The sequence below is a fragment of the Felis catus genome, chromosome C1 (genome assembly GCF_018350175.1).
Source record: "Felis catus isolate Fca126 chromosome C1, F.catus_Fca126_mat1.0, whole genome shotgun sequence".
Taxonomy (NCBI): Eukaryota; Metazoa; Chordata; class Mammalia; order Carnivora; family Felidae; genus Felis; species Felis catus.
In genome coordinates, this window is record NC_058375.1 from 134,012,884 (window position 1) to 134,028,654 (window position 15,771).

The 15,771-nt window shown below is 35.5% G+C and overlaps 1 protein-coding gene across 3 annotated transcripts in view; it reads left to right on the forward strand.

The window, feature by feature from the left end:
• KYNU (kynureninase) overlaps positions 1 to 15,771 on the forward strand; it is a 122,852-nt gene that overhangs the window by 75,242 nt on the left and 31,839 nt on the right. For 2 of the 3 annotated variants that reach the window (XM_045033721.1, XM_045033720.1), the window contains exon 11: positions 15,372 to 15,455. The exons of the other annotated variant lie outside the window; for it this stretch is intronic. In XM_045033721.1, coding sequence (XP_044889656.1) covers positions 15,372 to 15,455 — 84 coding nt within the window. The remainder of the gene's footprint in view (positions 1 to 15,371; positions 15,456 to 15,771) is intronic. 3 annotated transcript variants of the gene reach the window in all.

Here is a 15,771-nt window from a genome sequence, read left to right on the forward strand (position 1 = left end):
ATTAGATTTCTCCCCATGTCCCAAATTCTCTGAAAAGAATATAAAGCATTATTATGTTACAGGAATACTATGCATATTTTAAATGGTCTCTTTTTCATTTTTAGCAAAACCCATTGATAGTGTTTTACCTAACATAATTGGTTTCCCTGTAGACAGTATATAAGATACTGCTTGCTTTTGTGTGGAGACTCACTACTCTGATCATTTCCCACTCTCCACTTATTTAAATTGTAATAGAGGATCTGGTGTATCATACCAATCCAAAGACAAGCTGGTGGGATGGTGAGGGATATGTTAAGTAATCTACACAAATTTTCAAGAATTTAAGCGTTAGCAGCTAAGCTCTGATCTTACAGCACATGTCTGTTGCACTTGAAATTTCTTTTGTCACTATTTGTCCTTCATGGATGAGAAACAGGAGGGGGTGAAGCCGTCATAGTGTGCTCACATGCACTTCGTCTTGTAGAATCCCAACATCTTCTAGACCACTCTAATTGTTACATCTTTGGTCCCAGGAGAAAGACTGTATAGACAGGCCAAATTCACATTCCAGCATGATCACTCGCTGGTCCATAACCTAAAGAATGTTCCTTGACCTCTCAGTGTTCTAGCCTCTATATAAAGATAATATCAGCATCTACCTCATAAGCAATGATTCTGAGAATAAAATGGGACGGTGCATGTAAAGCACTAAGCACAATTGTGAAAGAATTACATGTTGTTCATACATCTAGGCTAAATACTTTGTCGCTTCACTGTGAAGTTGTATGTCACCTCTTAGACTTCTGACTAGCAGAGATCATTTCTCTCAAATAGAAAACATTACCTCAGAGGCTGTGGCTTGTAATTTGTAGAACATGACACAGTTTTGTGTCTGTTACCAAGTTCGTTTCAGCAGGCCTTTGAAAAGCTGTGTAAGTTTCCATTCCTTGAATGCTCTTTTACAGGCCTTACATTCCTTACCGTCTGACTGGTTCCTCGCTAATTAATGAATTGAATGAGATCTTTATTGATCTTCACTTCATACTTATAGGAGAGACATGCTTTTAACATTTTGAAAATTATATGTTATTATCTCTTGTGGCATTTTAACCATCTGGCTTTGGTCTCCAAAGACTCAAATCAGGCTTGACTCATGAAGCCCTCTTTCCAGGAAACCCTGTTTGTTGTTGTTTGTTTGTTTGTTAAAGCTTCTTTTTACATCATGTCAGAATGACTAATTCCAACGGTGCCAACTTCCACCCATAGTGGAATGTAACAGCAATTGATGTAGCAAACGTTGGGAAGTAAACTCTGTTGCTTTTTTAAAGGGTGACATCTAGTGGCTAAGCGTGTTATTTCAAACAAGTAGTATACAAGTGATATTTTCTTTTATGTCATTTATTCTTTCTTAAGAATTTTTAAAGTATATATATTTAAATTGGTTTTTCTTGTACTATTTGACTGTATTTATAGTGTGATAATTGTGTAGTCAAAACCTTCAAAAAAAAAGTAAAACAGGATGAAGGTCAAAGTTAAATTAGGGGCATTCTAAGTGTGTGGTTAAACAGAATGCATAAATGTTCATCAAGGGTGGGAAAAAGGGCATTATGGGAGTGACTGACCCACCTGGTGTAGACAGTGGATACCAGAATATGTAACCCTGAATTCTAAAGTTTAATATTCAGTATATAACTTTGAAATATATTTTATATGTTAACATTAGCAACTGGTAAATTACATCTGTACCAAGAAGTTGCACTTCTGTTTTGTTTTTGTTTTTTTTTTTGTTTAAATAGGCATTTTGGCCGTTTTTCAGAACATATGACCTAAGACTTTTTCCAAAAAACTTTTGCCAATAAAGAGTACAGACTATCGTCAATCCACTGCATTAAGCATCATAACTCAAGCTGTTATTCTCAAGTAAAACTTGACCTTGTCCTAGTTTATCATCACCTTTTCTCATTCCAGTGTCATATTCTAAACTTTGTCTATAGCTAAGAATTATTCTAAATTAGAACTAGTTTTGAGTAAATGCCATCTTGTTGGGTTTTTTTTCCTTCAAGGATGACTTCAACTCAGTCTATAAAATTAATAATTATTGCTCTGAGATATAAAGGGCAATACTTTTAGCTATAAGAATTTGAAGATCAGGGCGCCTGGGTGGCTCAGTCAGTTAAGCGTCCGACTTCGGCTCAGGTCATGATCTCACGGTCCGTGAGTTCGAGCCCCGCGTCAGGCTCTGTGCTGACAGATCAGAGCCTGGAGCCTATTTCCGATTCTGTGTCTCCCTCTTTCTCTGACCCTCCCCTGTTCATGCTCTGTCTCTCTCTGTCTCAAAAATAAATAAACGTTAAAAAAAAAGAATGAAAAAAAAGAATTTGAAGATCAGAAATGCATCACTAAAAAAGGACTTAAATACATTGATTTTTTTTAAATTTATAAATGTTGACTTTTTTGGTACACTTTAGATCAGTAATTAACCTTTTGATTTTATGGAATTCAAAAATATCTGAAGCTCACAAAATGATTCTTCTGTAGGAGCCCATAGACTGCAATTCAACACCCCCAGCCACACATACATACACATATATATGTGCATGTGTATATGTACTTTTTTTTTTTTTTTTTTTGAGAAAGGGACTCTAGCATGAAAACAGAACAAGCCTGGATCATAAGAGCTCTTTTTTTTAAATGTGTTTTTATTTATTTTGAGAGAGAGAGGAAGGAGAGAGAACGATATGGGGAGGGCAGAGACAGAGGGAAAGAGAGAATCCTAAGCAGGCTCTGCACAGATGCTTAACTGACTAAGCCACCCAGGAGCCCCATATTAAGATTCCTTCTGTCACTTGCTTTTTTACCCCATCCAGTAAGACCATTCATACTAGAAAATTGCTGTTCCTCACTTTCCATAATAAAGCTTTATTATTTCCATAATAAAGGACATAATAAAGCTCCAAATGCTCCAATGTATTAGATTTATTGAAATGTTCATTTCCCTTAGGTTTTTTAAGTTTTTTGAGTGACCAAGAATGAGACCTACTGATCATTTTTATGAAAATGCTAGAATTTCAAATCGTGTTAGCACATTCCCATAATCAGCTAGAAGTGTGTGATTGAAGCCTAGAAATAGAGATGACATTTTTAAGGCTTTTTAAAGGGATTGAGTCATCTTCTTTATCATAATAAGTAATTTCCAGGTTAAGAAGAACCAGCTGAAGAGACTGGCCAACTTCAGTGCATGGTTAGGGCAAATTTTAGAACTCAGCAATGTAGGTTATTATTATTTTTATTTGGGAAAATAAAAAAAAAAAAGACAAGCCAAACAATATTCAGGAAAGTCTAAAAAAGGATAAAAAGAGGCATAAAGAAAATTTAGCAAAACGACCTAAGAAAAGCTCATGCCATGCTTGGCCCAACTGTACAATTAATGTTATATGGGAAGACCATCTAATACACATTTGTTCCAGGGAATGCTGACTTGACACATTGATTCTATATACTTCTCCAGGCAATGCTGGAGAATGCCATCATCTAAAACTTATCTATAATTTAAACCTGGTTTTAGTTTCTTAGTGATCCTTTTGGACTTAGGTATCGTATTCTTGTCTACTGCCTGCATAAGTTCTCCTGGTTAAAGGCTAGAGAACGAGGAAGTGTAGGGGACACCAGCAAGGTGTGTAAATTCATAAAACTCCAGGTCCTTTGAAATGCAGTAGGCCAATATCAATAGATTTCTCCGTTTTCAGAGAATCATAAGTTGAAATGTGACCTCCACTTCCTAGGTCATCTGTTAGCCTGTTTCTCAAGTTCAGTGTTTACTATTAACTTGGATGACTTTTCAGCCACAACTTTTTGGCTTCTCAGTTACATTAGATATCCTTCATCATCCCCTTTGTCATTGATGTTTCCCTCCCACAGCCCTAGGCTTCAGGGCGCCATTTTCTCTTGCTTCAGCTCCAATTTATGTGATGACTCTTCTAAATTTTACAAAGTTTACTCTTTCACCTTTTCACTCACAGTGCCTCAACTTTGGTCCCTGAGTCCAGAAATATCCACAGTCTTGGTTTCAATAATAGACATTTGTAGAGGACACCAATTTGCATTTCCAGCTTTATCACTTGCTTAATTTTTAGCCCTTCTTTTAATCTGATTGTAAATTACAAGAGTTTCTGATTACCAAGGCATTATCCCAGTTCCCAAAGACACATAGTAATGTTAGAAAGCAAAGATTGCCATAATAGAAAATATTCCCTAATGAACTACTGACAAAATTAGCCTTTACTGAACACCCTTTCCCAATTAGTATTAGCATCTATCTCTACGACTTATAAAATGTCTTGGTCTCTTGCTGGTTATAAAATTTATAACTGTCAGGTAACACAATAAAAACATAATGAAAATGGATTGTAAAGTAAAATTTTTCAAGAGATTCAAGATTTCCTGATGCAAGTGATACTGAAGAATTGCTGAATCACAAAATTATGGGCAGTGAGAATCTGTCAGAGTTAGAACCAATAACAGATGAAGTAGAAGAAATTAGACACGGTACTTCAAAAGCAAATGACTTGAATATCAAGGATTGAAAGGAAATGATGAATGCTTCAAAAATTTTTATAGAAATGATCATTTCTGTGGTCATGCTGAAAAAGTTAAATGTAATATGAAAGAGATTGTATTTTTCTATCCCAACATTTTTTGAAATACACCAAAAAAATCAACACTCGATTTATTATGTACTCCTTTTAATAATTAGCACATTATACTTCTAACTTGTTTTATCAAATTTTGTGTACATTTGTATATAATTTTAAACTTTACCTTTTAAAAGCATCTCAATCAAATTTTAAAAACTTCCATTAATTACTATAAAAATATGGTTATTTGTTTAAAATGGATTTTATTTTACATAACCTTTTCCCAGTATTCCGTTGGTCATCAAATAATGAAGAATTCCATTACGTCCATATTTCTTTCTAATCTCAGGGTGTAAACAGAGTGAAACTTCCATTTTATCTTACTTCAGCAGAAGTATCCTTTTTAAAGTACTCATCTTTGTCATGTAAAGAAAATGATCCTGAGATGCCTGGGTGTCTTAGTCGGTTAAGCATCCGACTTCGGCCCAGGTCATGATCTCATGGCTCCTGAGTTTAAGCCCCAGGTCAGGCTCTGTGCTGACAGCTCAGAGCCTGGAGCCTGCTTCAGTTTCTGTCTCCCTATCTTCCTGCCCCCCCCCCCCACTCATGCTCTGTCTCTGTCTCTCTCTCTCAAAAATAAATGAACATTAAAAAATTTTATTAAAAAAAAAAAGAGAGAACGATCCTGAGTCAATTAAGAAGACATGAACAAATATAACCAATACATATTTTTGTACAAGTAACTTTCACAGATGAAAATAAATATAAGATACTGCCTATGATTTTAACTTATAATCCACTATAGAGATAATATTTTAATAACTGAATAGATGATTTAGATGACAGGTAACACAAGGTTAGAATATGTGTTTTATATGTTTTATATGTTTATATGTTTTTATGTTTTATAGTTGCTAAGTGAATTCTCAGACCTTGCCATAGGAGCTGTGGATAGATATCTTTAACTCAGGTGCTTTGGAAAAGCTTGGTGGGGAAATTTACAGTTACAAATCCTCTGCTGAATGGAATGCTACATTAACTAAGTGAATAAATTTACTCTTTGTTACTTTGAGAGCTGAAATTGTTGCCTATGAGAAAGATTTCACTTGGTTAGTTTCACACATTTGAGAAAGTATAAAGAAGAAGAAAGAATTACTTAAATGACATTTCTTAAAGGGATATGTCAAGTGATCATTTTCTTTTAGTACTTTTCACTAGAATTTTTATGGAACCTGAGTTATTGACTTAACATTTAAAATTCTGCCTATTATCATGAAATTGCTCGTTATCCCTATTCTACAATATTTTAGAAATTATAAACACTGGTGAAATCAAGTTTGCTTCATGCTCACACTTAATTTCAGAGCCAAGCTCATGGAGGGCATTAAACTTGTTCTAAGTTTTAGTCCCTAAATCCTCACTGTAAGGAGCCCAAAAGATGGCACATTGATTGAAGAAAATCAATGGAATCATGACGTATAACCTGTACCTATCTTCATTCGGAAACCATGTTAGATCAGTAACTCTAAAAGGATCCCTTATCTTCTTGGCTTGAAATAATTTTAACTATGCATAATCATCTAGATGATTTTTGTGTGTTGTGAATTTAAGCAGTAATCATAAAAATAACATTTATACTCTGGGGTGTGATCACAATTAGAAATAAGTTCAGTAAATAATCTGATTTTTTCAACTCAGGAGATAAAGCAATCCTGGCTCTTAAAGGGAAGCCAAAATAGTAATTATCAGTATAAAAAGATATATTAAAGCCATTGTTACTTGCAAATCACTACTCTCAGATAATGGTGACATAATCATTAATTCGGGAAAATTATGGAGTCCTTTGAAATCTCAAAATTTATTTTTCCTTCTAACGTTGCAGTTAAGTGTCTCTGAAGATATATGAGGTCAGTGAACCTTTCAGACACCAAAAGTAAAACTTGTCAAAGAGCTTCAGCTCTTGTTTTAATTACTTCAAGTTTTGCCCCTAAAGTGACCTTTGGAATCTTCAGGGTAGTTTTATATATATGTATATGAAGAACCAGTGCTAAAACTTTTACTTGTTAGTATTGAGAAAAATACATGTATGTATTTGGCTCCTTATGATGGCCAAAACAGCCATGGTGCAGTGATACCTGTGTGTGGGCCACACACAGACCCACTGGATCCTGGTGCTTTCAAAAGACTGGGCTGGGCTAACTTCATCAACCACAAGAACATTTGTAATAAAATACATTGTTCAGAACAAAGTTCTGAACTCATGTGATCTGTTTTTTTTTTTTTTTTTCTTTTTCTTTGCATACTTGTTTTTACTCAACTACAAAGGAGAAGATTTGATTGGGTGGAAATGATCTTTTTTCTCTAGTGTTGAGGTCTGCCTTGGTCATGACTAGTTCATGTATAGATATTTTGCTTTGGTTCCCATATCAATCTCTGCTCTAATCAGCTTTGGACAAGATTTTAGAAGATTTGGTAGAAGTCATAGAAATTTAGGCTGAAAATGGTCTTTTTTTTTTTAAGGGGCCTGTGATACTTGTGAGAAATCATCTTTACATGTTCAATATGATTGTTTGAATATTGGTTATAAATTAATTCTACCTTTCTTGAGTACAAGGACATTGTCTTGTGATATTTCTTCCTTTCATAATCTGCAGTGTCCCAAAAAAATACTTTTTAAAAAATTTTGTTGTTGAATATATGGTTTTCTTTACTCTCAGCATAATAGACAAACCATCTTCTAGCATATGAAAGCATTTCTACTTTGCAAGTTATTCTGAAGGGGGCATGATTTGCAAAATACTGTCAAATTAAATATGCATTTCCATATGCTTCTACAAAGACCAAATATATCCAGGAAAACTAGCTATAGACAACTTAAAAGAATCCTTCATGAGTATTTTAATCAACATTGCAACAAGTCCTTTAGAAGGTCCTAAATTCAGACATCTCTGTTTTTGTGCTTTTAACATCAATATTACCTCAAAGGATTATAAATCAATATTTCAAAATAATAATATAATTCAAGAAAGCATATATAGAAAATTTTCAAAGGGTTTATTTGTTAACAAAGCTTTCACACCAGGAAAATATTGACTTAGTTCTTTTAAAGACACCATATTATTCTGAAACTTCAGGAAATAATTGTCATTAATCAAAAGTCATCATATCAGGAAGTGCTTTTTTATAACTACACTTGTCACACTGTTAGACTCCTGGACATACTTGAACAAACCACCCCTTGAATAAGATTTGAAGATGTAATTGGGGTGCCTGGGTGGCTCAGTTGGTTAAATGTCAGACTTCAGCTCAGGTCATGAACTCTCCGTTTATGGGTTCTTGCCCTGCGTCGGTCTCTGTGCTGACAGCTCAGAGCCTGGAGCCTGCATGGGATTCTGTGTCTCCCTCTCTGCTTCTGTCCCTCCCCCACTCACACTCGGTCTCTCTGTCTCTCTCAAAAATAAATAAGCATTAAAATTTTTTTTAAAAAGAAGATTTGAAGATGTAGTGAATATGTAACAGAACCAGGTGGAGTACTCTAAACAATATTTATAGGTGAGTGAGCAAATGAGAGGAGGAAAAGGAGCTGAGTTTCGTGATACCTTCTCACACTGTTTTCCAGAGCAGTGTTAAATTGGTAGACTTAGAATAGAGGAGAGCAATTGGGAAGAGATGAATATATATATATATATATATATATATATATATATATATATGTGTGTGTGTGTATGTATATATATATATATATATATATATTTTTTTTTTTTAGAAAATAAGATTTGATAGAGATTTTCTTTACTAACTAGGAGTGAGTTGGTAGTATTTTACCTGTCCAGGGTCATGGAGATGTCAAGCCTTATCATAGTCCTGCTTGGGGACTATTTGTTGGCATCACGGGATGAATGTACAATTTATAAGCTAATGCAACCTGTTTTGTCAGTTTTCGAGATTTTTTTGTTTGTCATTGACACTTTTGAATCTTCTGCTGTCATTTAGCCATGATTTTACTTTTCCTGCAAATGCTGGTCTCCAACTGCCTAGAATTAGACTCTCCTTGCTTTTTCTCTTTTATTTTTTTTAACTTCTTATTATAGTTTATATCTACTGCTTTCCTTATTCCTATACACTAACTAGTTCCACCTTCTTTATACACTGATATACTGTTATTTCTGGATTCCAATGTCTCCTTAAATGATAGCAATAGTGTTTCTGTTTCCAAGTCTCTCTTCTTAGTTTGCAAAGTGGTTTAGCAGAGTTAGTGGGATGCTGTGAGGAATGGCCTAAGAATGGGACTAGGAGTCTTAGGTACCCATGAGACCATGCTCAAATCCTACCAAACATATCTTCCCTGAGGGCAGAGTTTTAGTATGCTTAAACCCTTCCTTGTTTGCATTTGGTCTTTCAAAGTGGATTGATTGGCTAGAAGAGACAGTCAGTGGAGGCTGGAAGAAACACTTTGGCTAATGATAGATGAATAGAGCTTGGAACAACTAAAAATGAAGAGCCCAAAAAGTCTATAATTGTTCATGAAAAGAAGTTTAATATATTCACTGAACAATGTGGAAAAAATTTGACTTCTAGTTGTATAATGTCCTTGTAATACATTTGTAGTCATTGAATAAATATTTAGTGAGCATCATATACATATATATATATATATATATATATATATATATATATATATTCCAGGCAGTTTTTAAAGTGTTTGGATGTATGTACAAACAAAGCAAAAATCCCTGTCCTCAAAGAGTTTGCATTCCAGCCAGAGAAGACAAACTATACATATAATAAGTAGCAAATTATATAATGCATTTGAAGTTGATCAGTCCTATGGACAATTGGAAAAGTAGGACAGGAAAAGGAGATATAAAAATACTGTATGTGGGATCCTTGGCAATGTGCAGTATTTAAAAGACATTCAGAAAAGCCCACATTGAGAAAATAAGATGTGGATGAAGAAGTGAAGGAGACAGAGGGTGGGCCAAGCAGTTATCTGGTCAAGAAAGTTCCAGGCAGAGGGAGTATCTAAACGTAAGACAGGAACGTGTCTTGAATATTTGAGGAATAGTTAGGAGGCTAGCCTGGCTGGAATAGAATGAGCCAACAGGAGATGAGTAGATGAAATTTAGAGAGCTAGAAAGGTCCATAACATGTAGACCCTTAGAAAACTATATAAAGACATGGCATCCATTCCCATTTTGCCAGAAATGCAACATGGCATAGCAATTTTCAAAATGATCCCTCTGGTGGCTTTGTTGGGAATAGACTATAGGAAGGTAAGGATGGTCTTCAGAAGACCTGCTGGGGAACCGTTAGAGAAAGCAGGCAAGAGGTGGTCACAATTGAAAGCAGAGGAGTAGCAGAGGAGGTGATGAGAAATTGTAGGATTAGGGATCTATTATAAAAGATAGGTGGCAGCATTCTGAAAGAGGTCAAGAATAGAAACGTGTATTCCAGTTAAGGAATGTTTGTAATCATACAGAAGTGAGCTGCTCACTATCTAAAATATGGTCACAGATAATAGGATGACAAAAACAGGATAGGGTTAAAAGTTATTAGAAAATTGAATCAATAGGATAGGGAAAAGTTTGGATAGACAGGAAAGATTAATTTGATGTTTGGGCAAAAGAATGCTAAATCATTAATCGAATGTCATGTGGTTATTTCATTTATCAACTGAAAAATATTTCTTGATATCTATTATAGGCAAAGCAGTATGCAGGGCATAGGGGATACAGACGTGAATGAGCCCCATTGTCCCAATGTGAGCAGAGAAAGGAAAGAGGGAGGTTGGAGAAACCTTTGTTGAGGAGGTGATATTTGAGCTGACTGGAGAAATTCTCCTAACTGGTACTGAGGCTGGAGAGGAACAGGCAGTGGAGGGGTGTTCCAGGCAGGGTGTTTTTACACGCATCCCAGTCAGGGACCAGAATATTGAGGTCCTTGAATTCCAAGTAAGTAATTTTCATCTTTAGCTTAGAAACAGTGGGGAGCCATCGACTGTTTGATTACAAATTCAGGTCTCTTCACCTCTCCAGGTATTGGTTTGCTCAGGGGAAAAATAAATAGTTAGGCCTGGGGGATTGCTAAGATTTCTTCCAGCTTTTAAACTCTGCTTGTAAGCAATAAAAATGAACCATCAGAATAAGGTGAACCACCTTTATGGGTAGTTGAGAAACTAAAACCAGCTTGATGGAAATCTGTGTGTCATCAACTATATTGATGGTTTTGGTGACCCTCTTCCCCTCTACTTTTTTGTAGTAGGTGAATGCAATCAAGCAGACTTAGGTTCAGACAAATTTGTAGCAAACTTTACTATAACCTTCCCATCTTTTTCCTTTTCTCAAGTATAAAAGAGTACTATATGCATATTTCTGAAAGTTCATCTGCCAGAATTTTATTATGAAAATTAAGAATATATAAAAGCTATTTGAATGAATAAATTTCTCATTACTTTCTGAATAAAACAACCTTTGTGGAACTTTTTGATTCTGTGAAACATAATTATTTCATGAGGAATTTAAGTAATATACTTTTACTTGAGGTTAGGTTATAGAGGATATTAGGATATAAGATGGCAGGCATTCAAACTTATCCCCAGTTGCTATTACAGATTTTTAAGAATGAATAATTATGCTGTACCCCAAATGTTCCACATTTTTTTGCAACGTTGTATCAATTTGTCTGATTCAACACATTTTTTGAAGCCATGAAAGAAGTAAGACAATTGTATTTAGTTCTCAGTTGTGACCTTAAGTAAGACAAAGAGAGAGAGGTCGGGAGGAGAGGGTGTGGTGTGGAGGGAAGAAAATGGGGGAGAGGATGAGGAAAAGGAAAAGAAACAAAAAACTTATTCTGGTGAGGTTCGTATTTCTAAACACAGATGAAAATTATTAAATGTATGGTAATAAATTGTCAAATTAAAGGACATTATGTAAACAATCTTTTATGCAAATATACTTTCTTAGAGCAGATTGTGATCTGATCTCTATTTGTTGAATTTTGCCCCAGCGATGAACCGCATTTTTAAAACAGATTAATAAAACTGGGAAGAGTTGTTTTGTTTTGTCTTGTTTTGGTGTGATATGGGATAGGAGAGATAAGGGGTTTGCAGAACAAGTTAAATTAATTCAGTGCATGAAATATTCAGGGATTCATAGTGGAGATTCTGCCATTAAAGGCTTGCTAAGAGGATCAAGGCAAGTTTGGGTTTTTCATTTCATAGCTCTTAGCATCCAAAATCATATTCAGGGGATCCCTGGTGGCTTTCTCTTACTGAATCTGAATATCATGCCTCAAAGATGTCTTTATAATAAGTGATACTTTCCATTTGATAATACTTACTTGAAACTCCTTTCAGGAAATTTATGATGTTCAAAGAACACAAAGCATATTAAAATCTTTACTTTTTATTATTTATCAGATCTCTTCCAACAACTTCTCTCAAAATTCTATTAATATCTTCATTCTAAGTGAATGAACTCCCTGCTTGAGTTTTAATTTTTGGTGGGAAAAGATTCAAATTTCTGGCCCAAGTGAGATGAAATTGCATCTTAATTGTTATTGTTCATATTCAGTTTGTAAAAATGATTTATGAGCTTGTTGTGATAGTAGCTACTTATAAACTAATTTAATGGTTTTTAACTTTTCTTCATTAGCTTTAGAATATTTGCTTTTTAGAATTCATGCCAGGATTCCATTTAGATTACATTTCTTTTGTATTTTATTTTGTCTTTCCTATGCTCCAAGTGGTAGAGCCTTAAAATGAATTTACCTTTCCCTTAGGTTTTTTTGTGATGTATTTTGTGTTTGAATGAAAATTTTTTTTTAAGTGATCATTCTTTATTTGACTTTAAACAACCCCCATTCCATCTGCAAAGGCTTCAAGGTGTGATGTATGAGCAATATGAACAATATGTTTATCCAAGTTTACTAAATTAGATGCTTCAGTCAGTGCCCTTGAAGAAGAGGAATTGATTACAGAGATTATAAAAGAACAGAGAAAGTAAAAAAAAAAAGTTTTTCAAGGAAAAAATTGTATATTTCTGCCAGCTCAGAACTCTAAGTGCATTTTTTAAGTAATCTGGGGAATATTACTTTTACAGAATCTTTGATTCATTTTTTAAAAAAATCTGCCTCAGGTGATTGTGCATTATGCTAGAGAAAGAGAGAGGGAGAGAGACACACACAGAGAGAGAGAGAGAGAGAGAGAGAGAGAGAGAGAGAGAGAGACCGGAGAGGTGAATGAGGGGGTTGGGGCAGAGGATATGGGAAAGAAAGAGAATTACAAGCTGACTCCATGCCCAGTATGTAACCCAGTGCAGGGCTTGACTTGGGGCTCGATCTCAGGAATAAGATCAAGACTTGAGCCTAAATCAAGAGTTGGATGGTTAGTTGACTGTGCCACCCAGGCACCCTGTTTGTGACTATTCTTTTTTTTAAATTTTTTTTCAATGTTTATTTATTTTTGGGACAGAGAGAGAGCATGAACGGGGGAGGGGCAGAGAGAGAGGGAGACACAGAATCAGAAACAGGCTCCAGCCTCTGAGCCATCAGCCCAGAGCCCGACGCGGGGCTCGAACTCACGGACCGCGAGATCGTGACCTGGCTGAAGTCGGACACTTAACCGACTGCGCCACCCAGGCGCCCCTGTTTGTGACTATTCTTGATCATAATGGTCTATATCTACATTTAGGCTTCAACAAATAACACTTGTGTTATTGTAGACTATTGAGAGTCTCGGAACCTCAATTTTTTCATCCGTATAGTGAGCATAATAATAGCATCTAGGTTATAAGATTATTTTAAAGATATTGCTTAGAACTGTGGCTCATAGGGGCATCTGGGTGGCTCAGTCAATTGAGTGTCCAACTTCAGCTGGGGTCATGATCTCGCGGTTTGAGTTCAAGCCCCACACTGGGCTCGCTGCTGTCACCCTGTCAGCGCAGAGCCTGCTTCGGGTCTTCTGTCTCCCTCTCTCGGCCCCGCCCCTGCTTGCTTTGCCCTCCCCAAAATAAATAAATATGTAAAAAAAAAAAAAAAGAACCGTGGCTCATGATGAAAGCTCGATTAACATTTGTTCCTGTTGCTTCCAAAACTATTAAAAAATTACATGAACCTAAATCAGGATAAACACATGCATTTCTAAATTAAACTTGTTGGACAGTTTTTACAAGACCTTTGCTAAATGGTTGAGGCATCAATCACCTGAGTTCATGTTGTTCAACTGGAAGATAATATGGGGAAAAGACTTTGTCTCTCTTACATATTATTTTACTAAATAGAATTCTTTTTTTCTTTATTATCTTATTTAAATTAACAATGTTTTATTCAAAACTTTAATCTGGTTAGTAGGGTAGAGTTATAGTAGCATAGGCTCTTATATTAAAATCGTATTTATGTTGTTTTTCCTGAAAATATCCAGAATAACCTGAAAAATGTCAAACATTACAGAAGAGATCTTAGTACTTTTTTACTTCACAAAGAGTTACGGGTAAAAATAAATTTTAATAAGATAAAAATGTCATTTTCCTGTTATACAATCCCATTTAAATGATTAAATTTCTTTTTATCAAGTGAAAGTGTAGAGCAATTAATTTTAGACATTTGAATCATTTCCCTAAGAAATAACATTTAGAATGTCATTAAGATTGAAGATAGATACCCTCCCCCCACCCAGCAATTAAAAGAACATGGTAATTACTAATGCTTTATATCAGAGTGAAGATGCAAAGGGAAAAAAAAAAAACATCATATGAACAATCAGTGACAGTGTGAAACAATTCACAACTACTGGACCCAGAACTTAGAAGCACGTACAACATGGAACGTCTCCTCCTGCCGTTTTTTTTATGGCTATGTGGCATAAAACTAAGAGAGTTTGTATTTATGTTTGTTGAGTTGTTTTGATGAATATTTTCATCAAGTAATCACTTTGATAACTGAAATTGATCATGTTATCAATGTGATTACTGTCACATCCATATATCAGTCATTTTATGTAGATAATATTTATATTATCTTCCTGCTCTAGTGTACTCTTACCCCATTTACTACTACTTGTTGGGGAATGATGGTGTAAATAGCCTTTATGAAGAGCTCTATCCTTCTTCTGTTTCTCTTGTTCTACTTTCCTTCTTTTAATAACTTCAATATTCATGTTGATGAAACTGAACTTAATCTTCAATTCTTTAGGTTTCAATATACTTGATATCTCACTTCTAATGGGATATGTCAACGGCTCTATCTTCCGTAGGCACTGTTTGTTTATTTGTTTATTTATTTTTAATGTTTATTTTTGAGAGAGAGAGAGAGAGCAGGTGTACATGTGCGCACAAGCAGAGGAGGAGTGGAGAGAGAGGGGGACAGAGGGTCTGAAGTGGGCTCTGTGCTGACAGCAGAGAGATACAGAGCTCAAACTCACACTGACCAAGCCACCCAGGCACCCCACTTAGCAGTTGTTTAATATCAAACATTTAGGCTCCAGTCCATTTGCCTTCTCTCAATTCTTCCCACCTCACTACATCCCCTGGATTCTTGCTTCTTGATGAAGACTCACAGGTCCACCCATCGTTATAAGGGAAGGGGTGACCCAAAGGCATGAATACCAAGAGGCAGGGATGGGGGGGTCACCTACCCACCCCTTTGTTGAATTAATATCTATTTAATTAGTTCCTGGCCCCAGCCTACCCAAGAGACTTTAAACCTGTGTGCAGGGACCATTTCTGTTCTAGCTCACTGTACTGTTTCTATCCATAGCTTCCAGCAAAGTGTCTCATTAACTACTTCTGAGGAATTGATGAATGAAATATGGAAAAAGTCTAATAAGCCTCAAAAAGAAAGGTAATTTAATTAGGAGCATAAGTGATAGAAATGAACTCACTAATAACAAGTGTCAACTTCAACTTTTATTAAACTATTTTACTTTACCCATGTCTATTTTAGCTACTACTCTTCCACTCAGCTTCTAGGGATTGTGCATCTCAGCTTCTACTTGCTTATTGGTTTCTTAAGACAGTTGCTCTGAACCCTGATCTTCAACTTCCTTCTGATGATGCCATCTCAACCACAGCTTCTTACTTTGGGTCAGTGTTCCTGCTTATAAGTAGGATATGAGCTTACTTAGTTAAGTTCCTTTGGGTAATCACTCAGTCTCTGT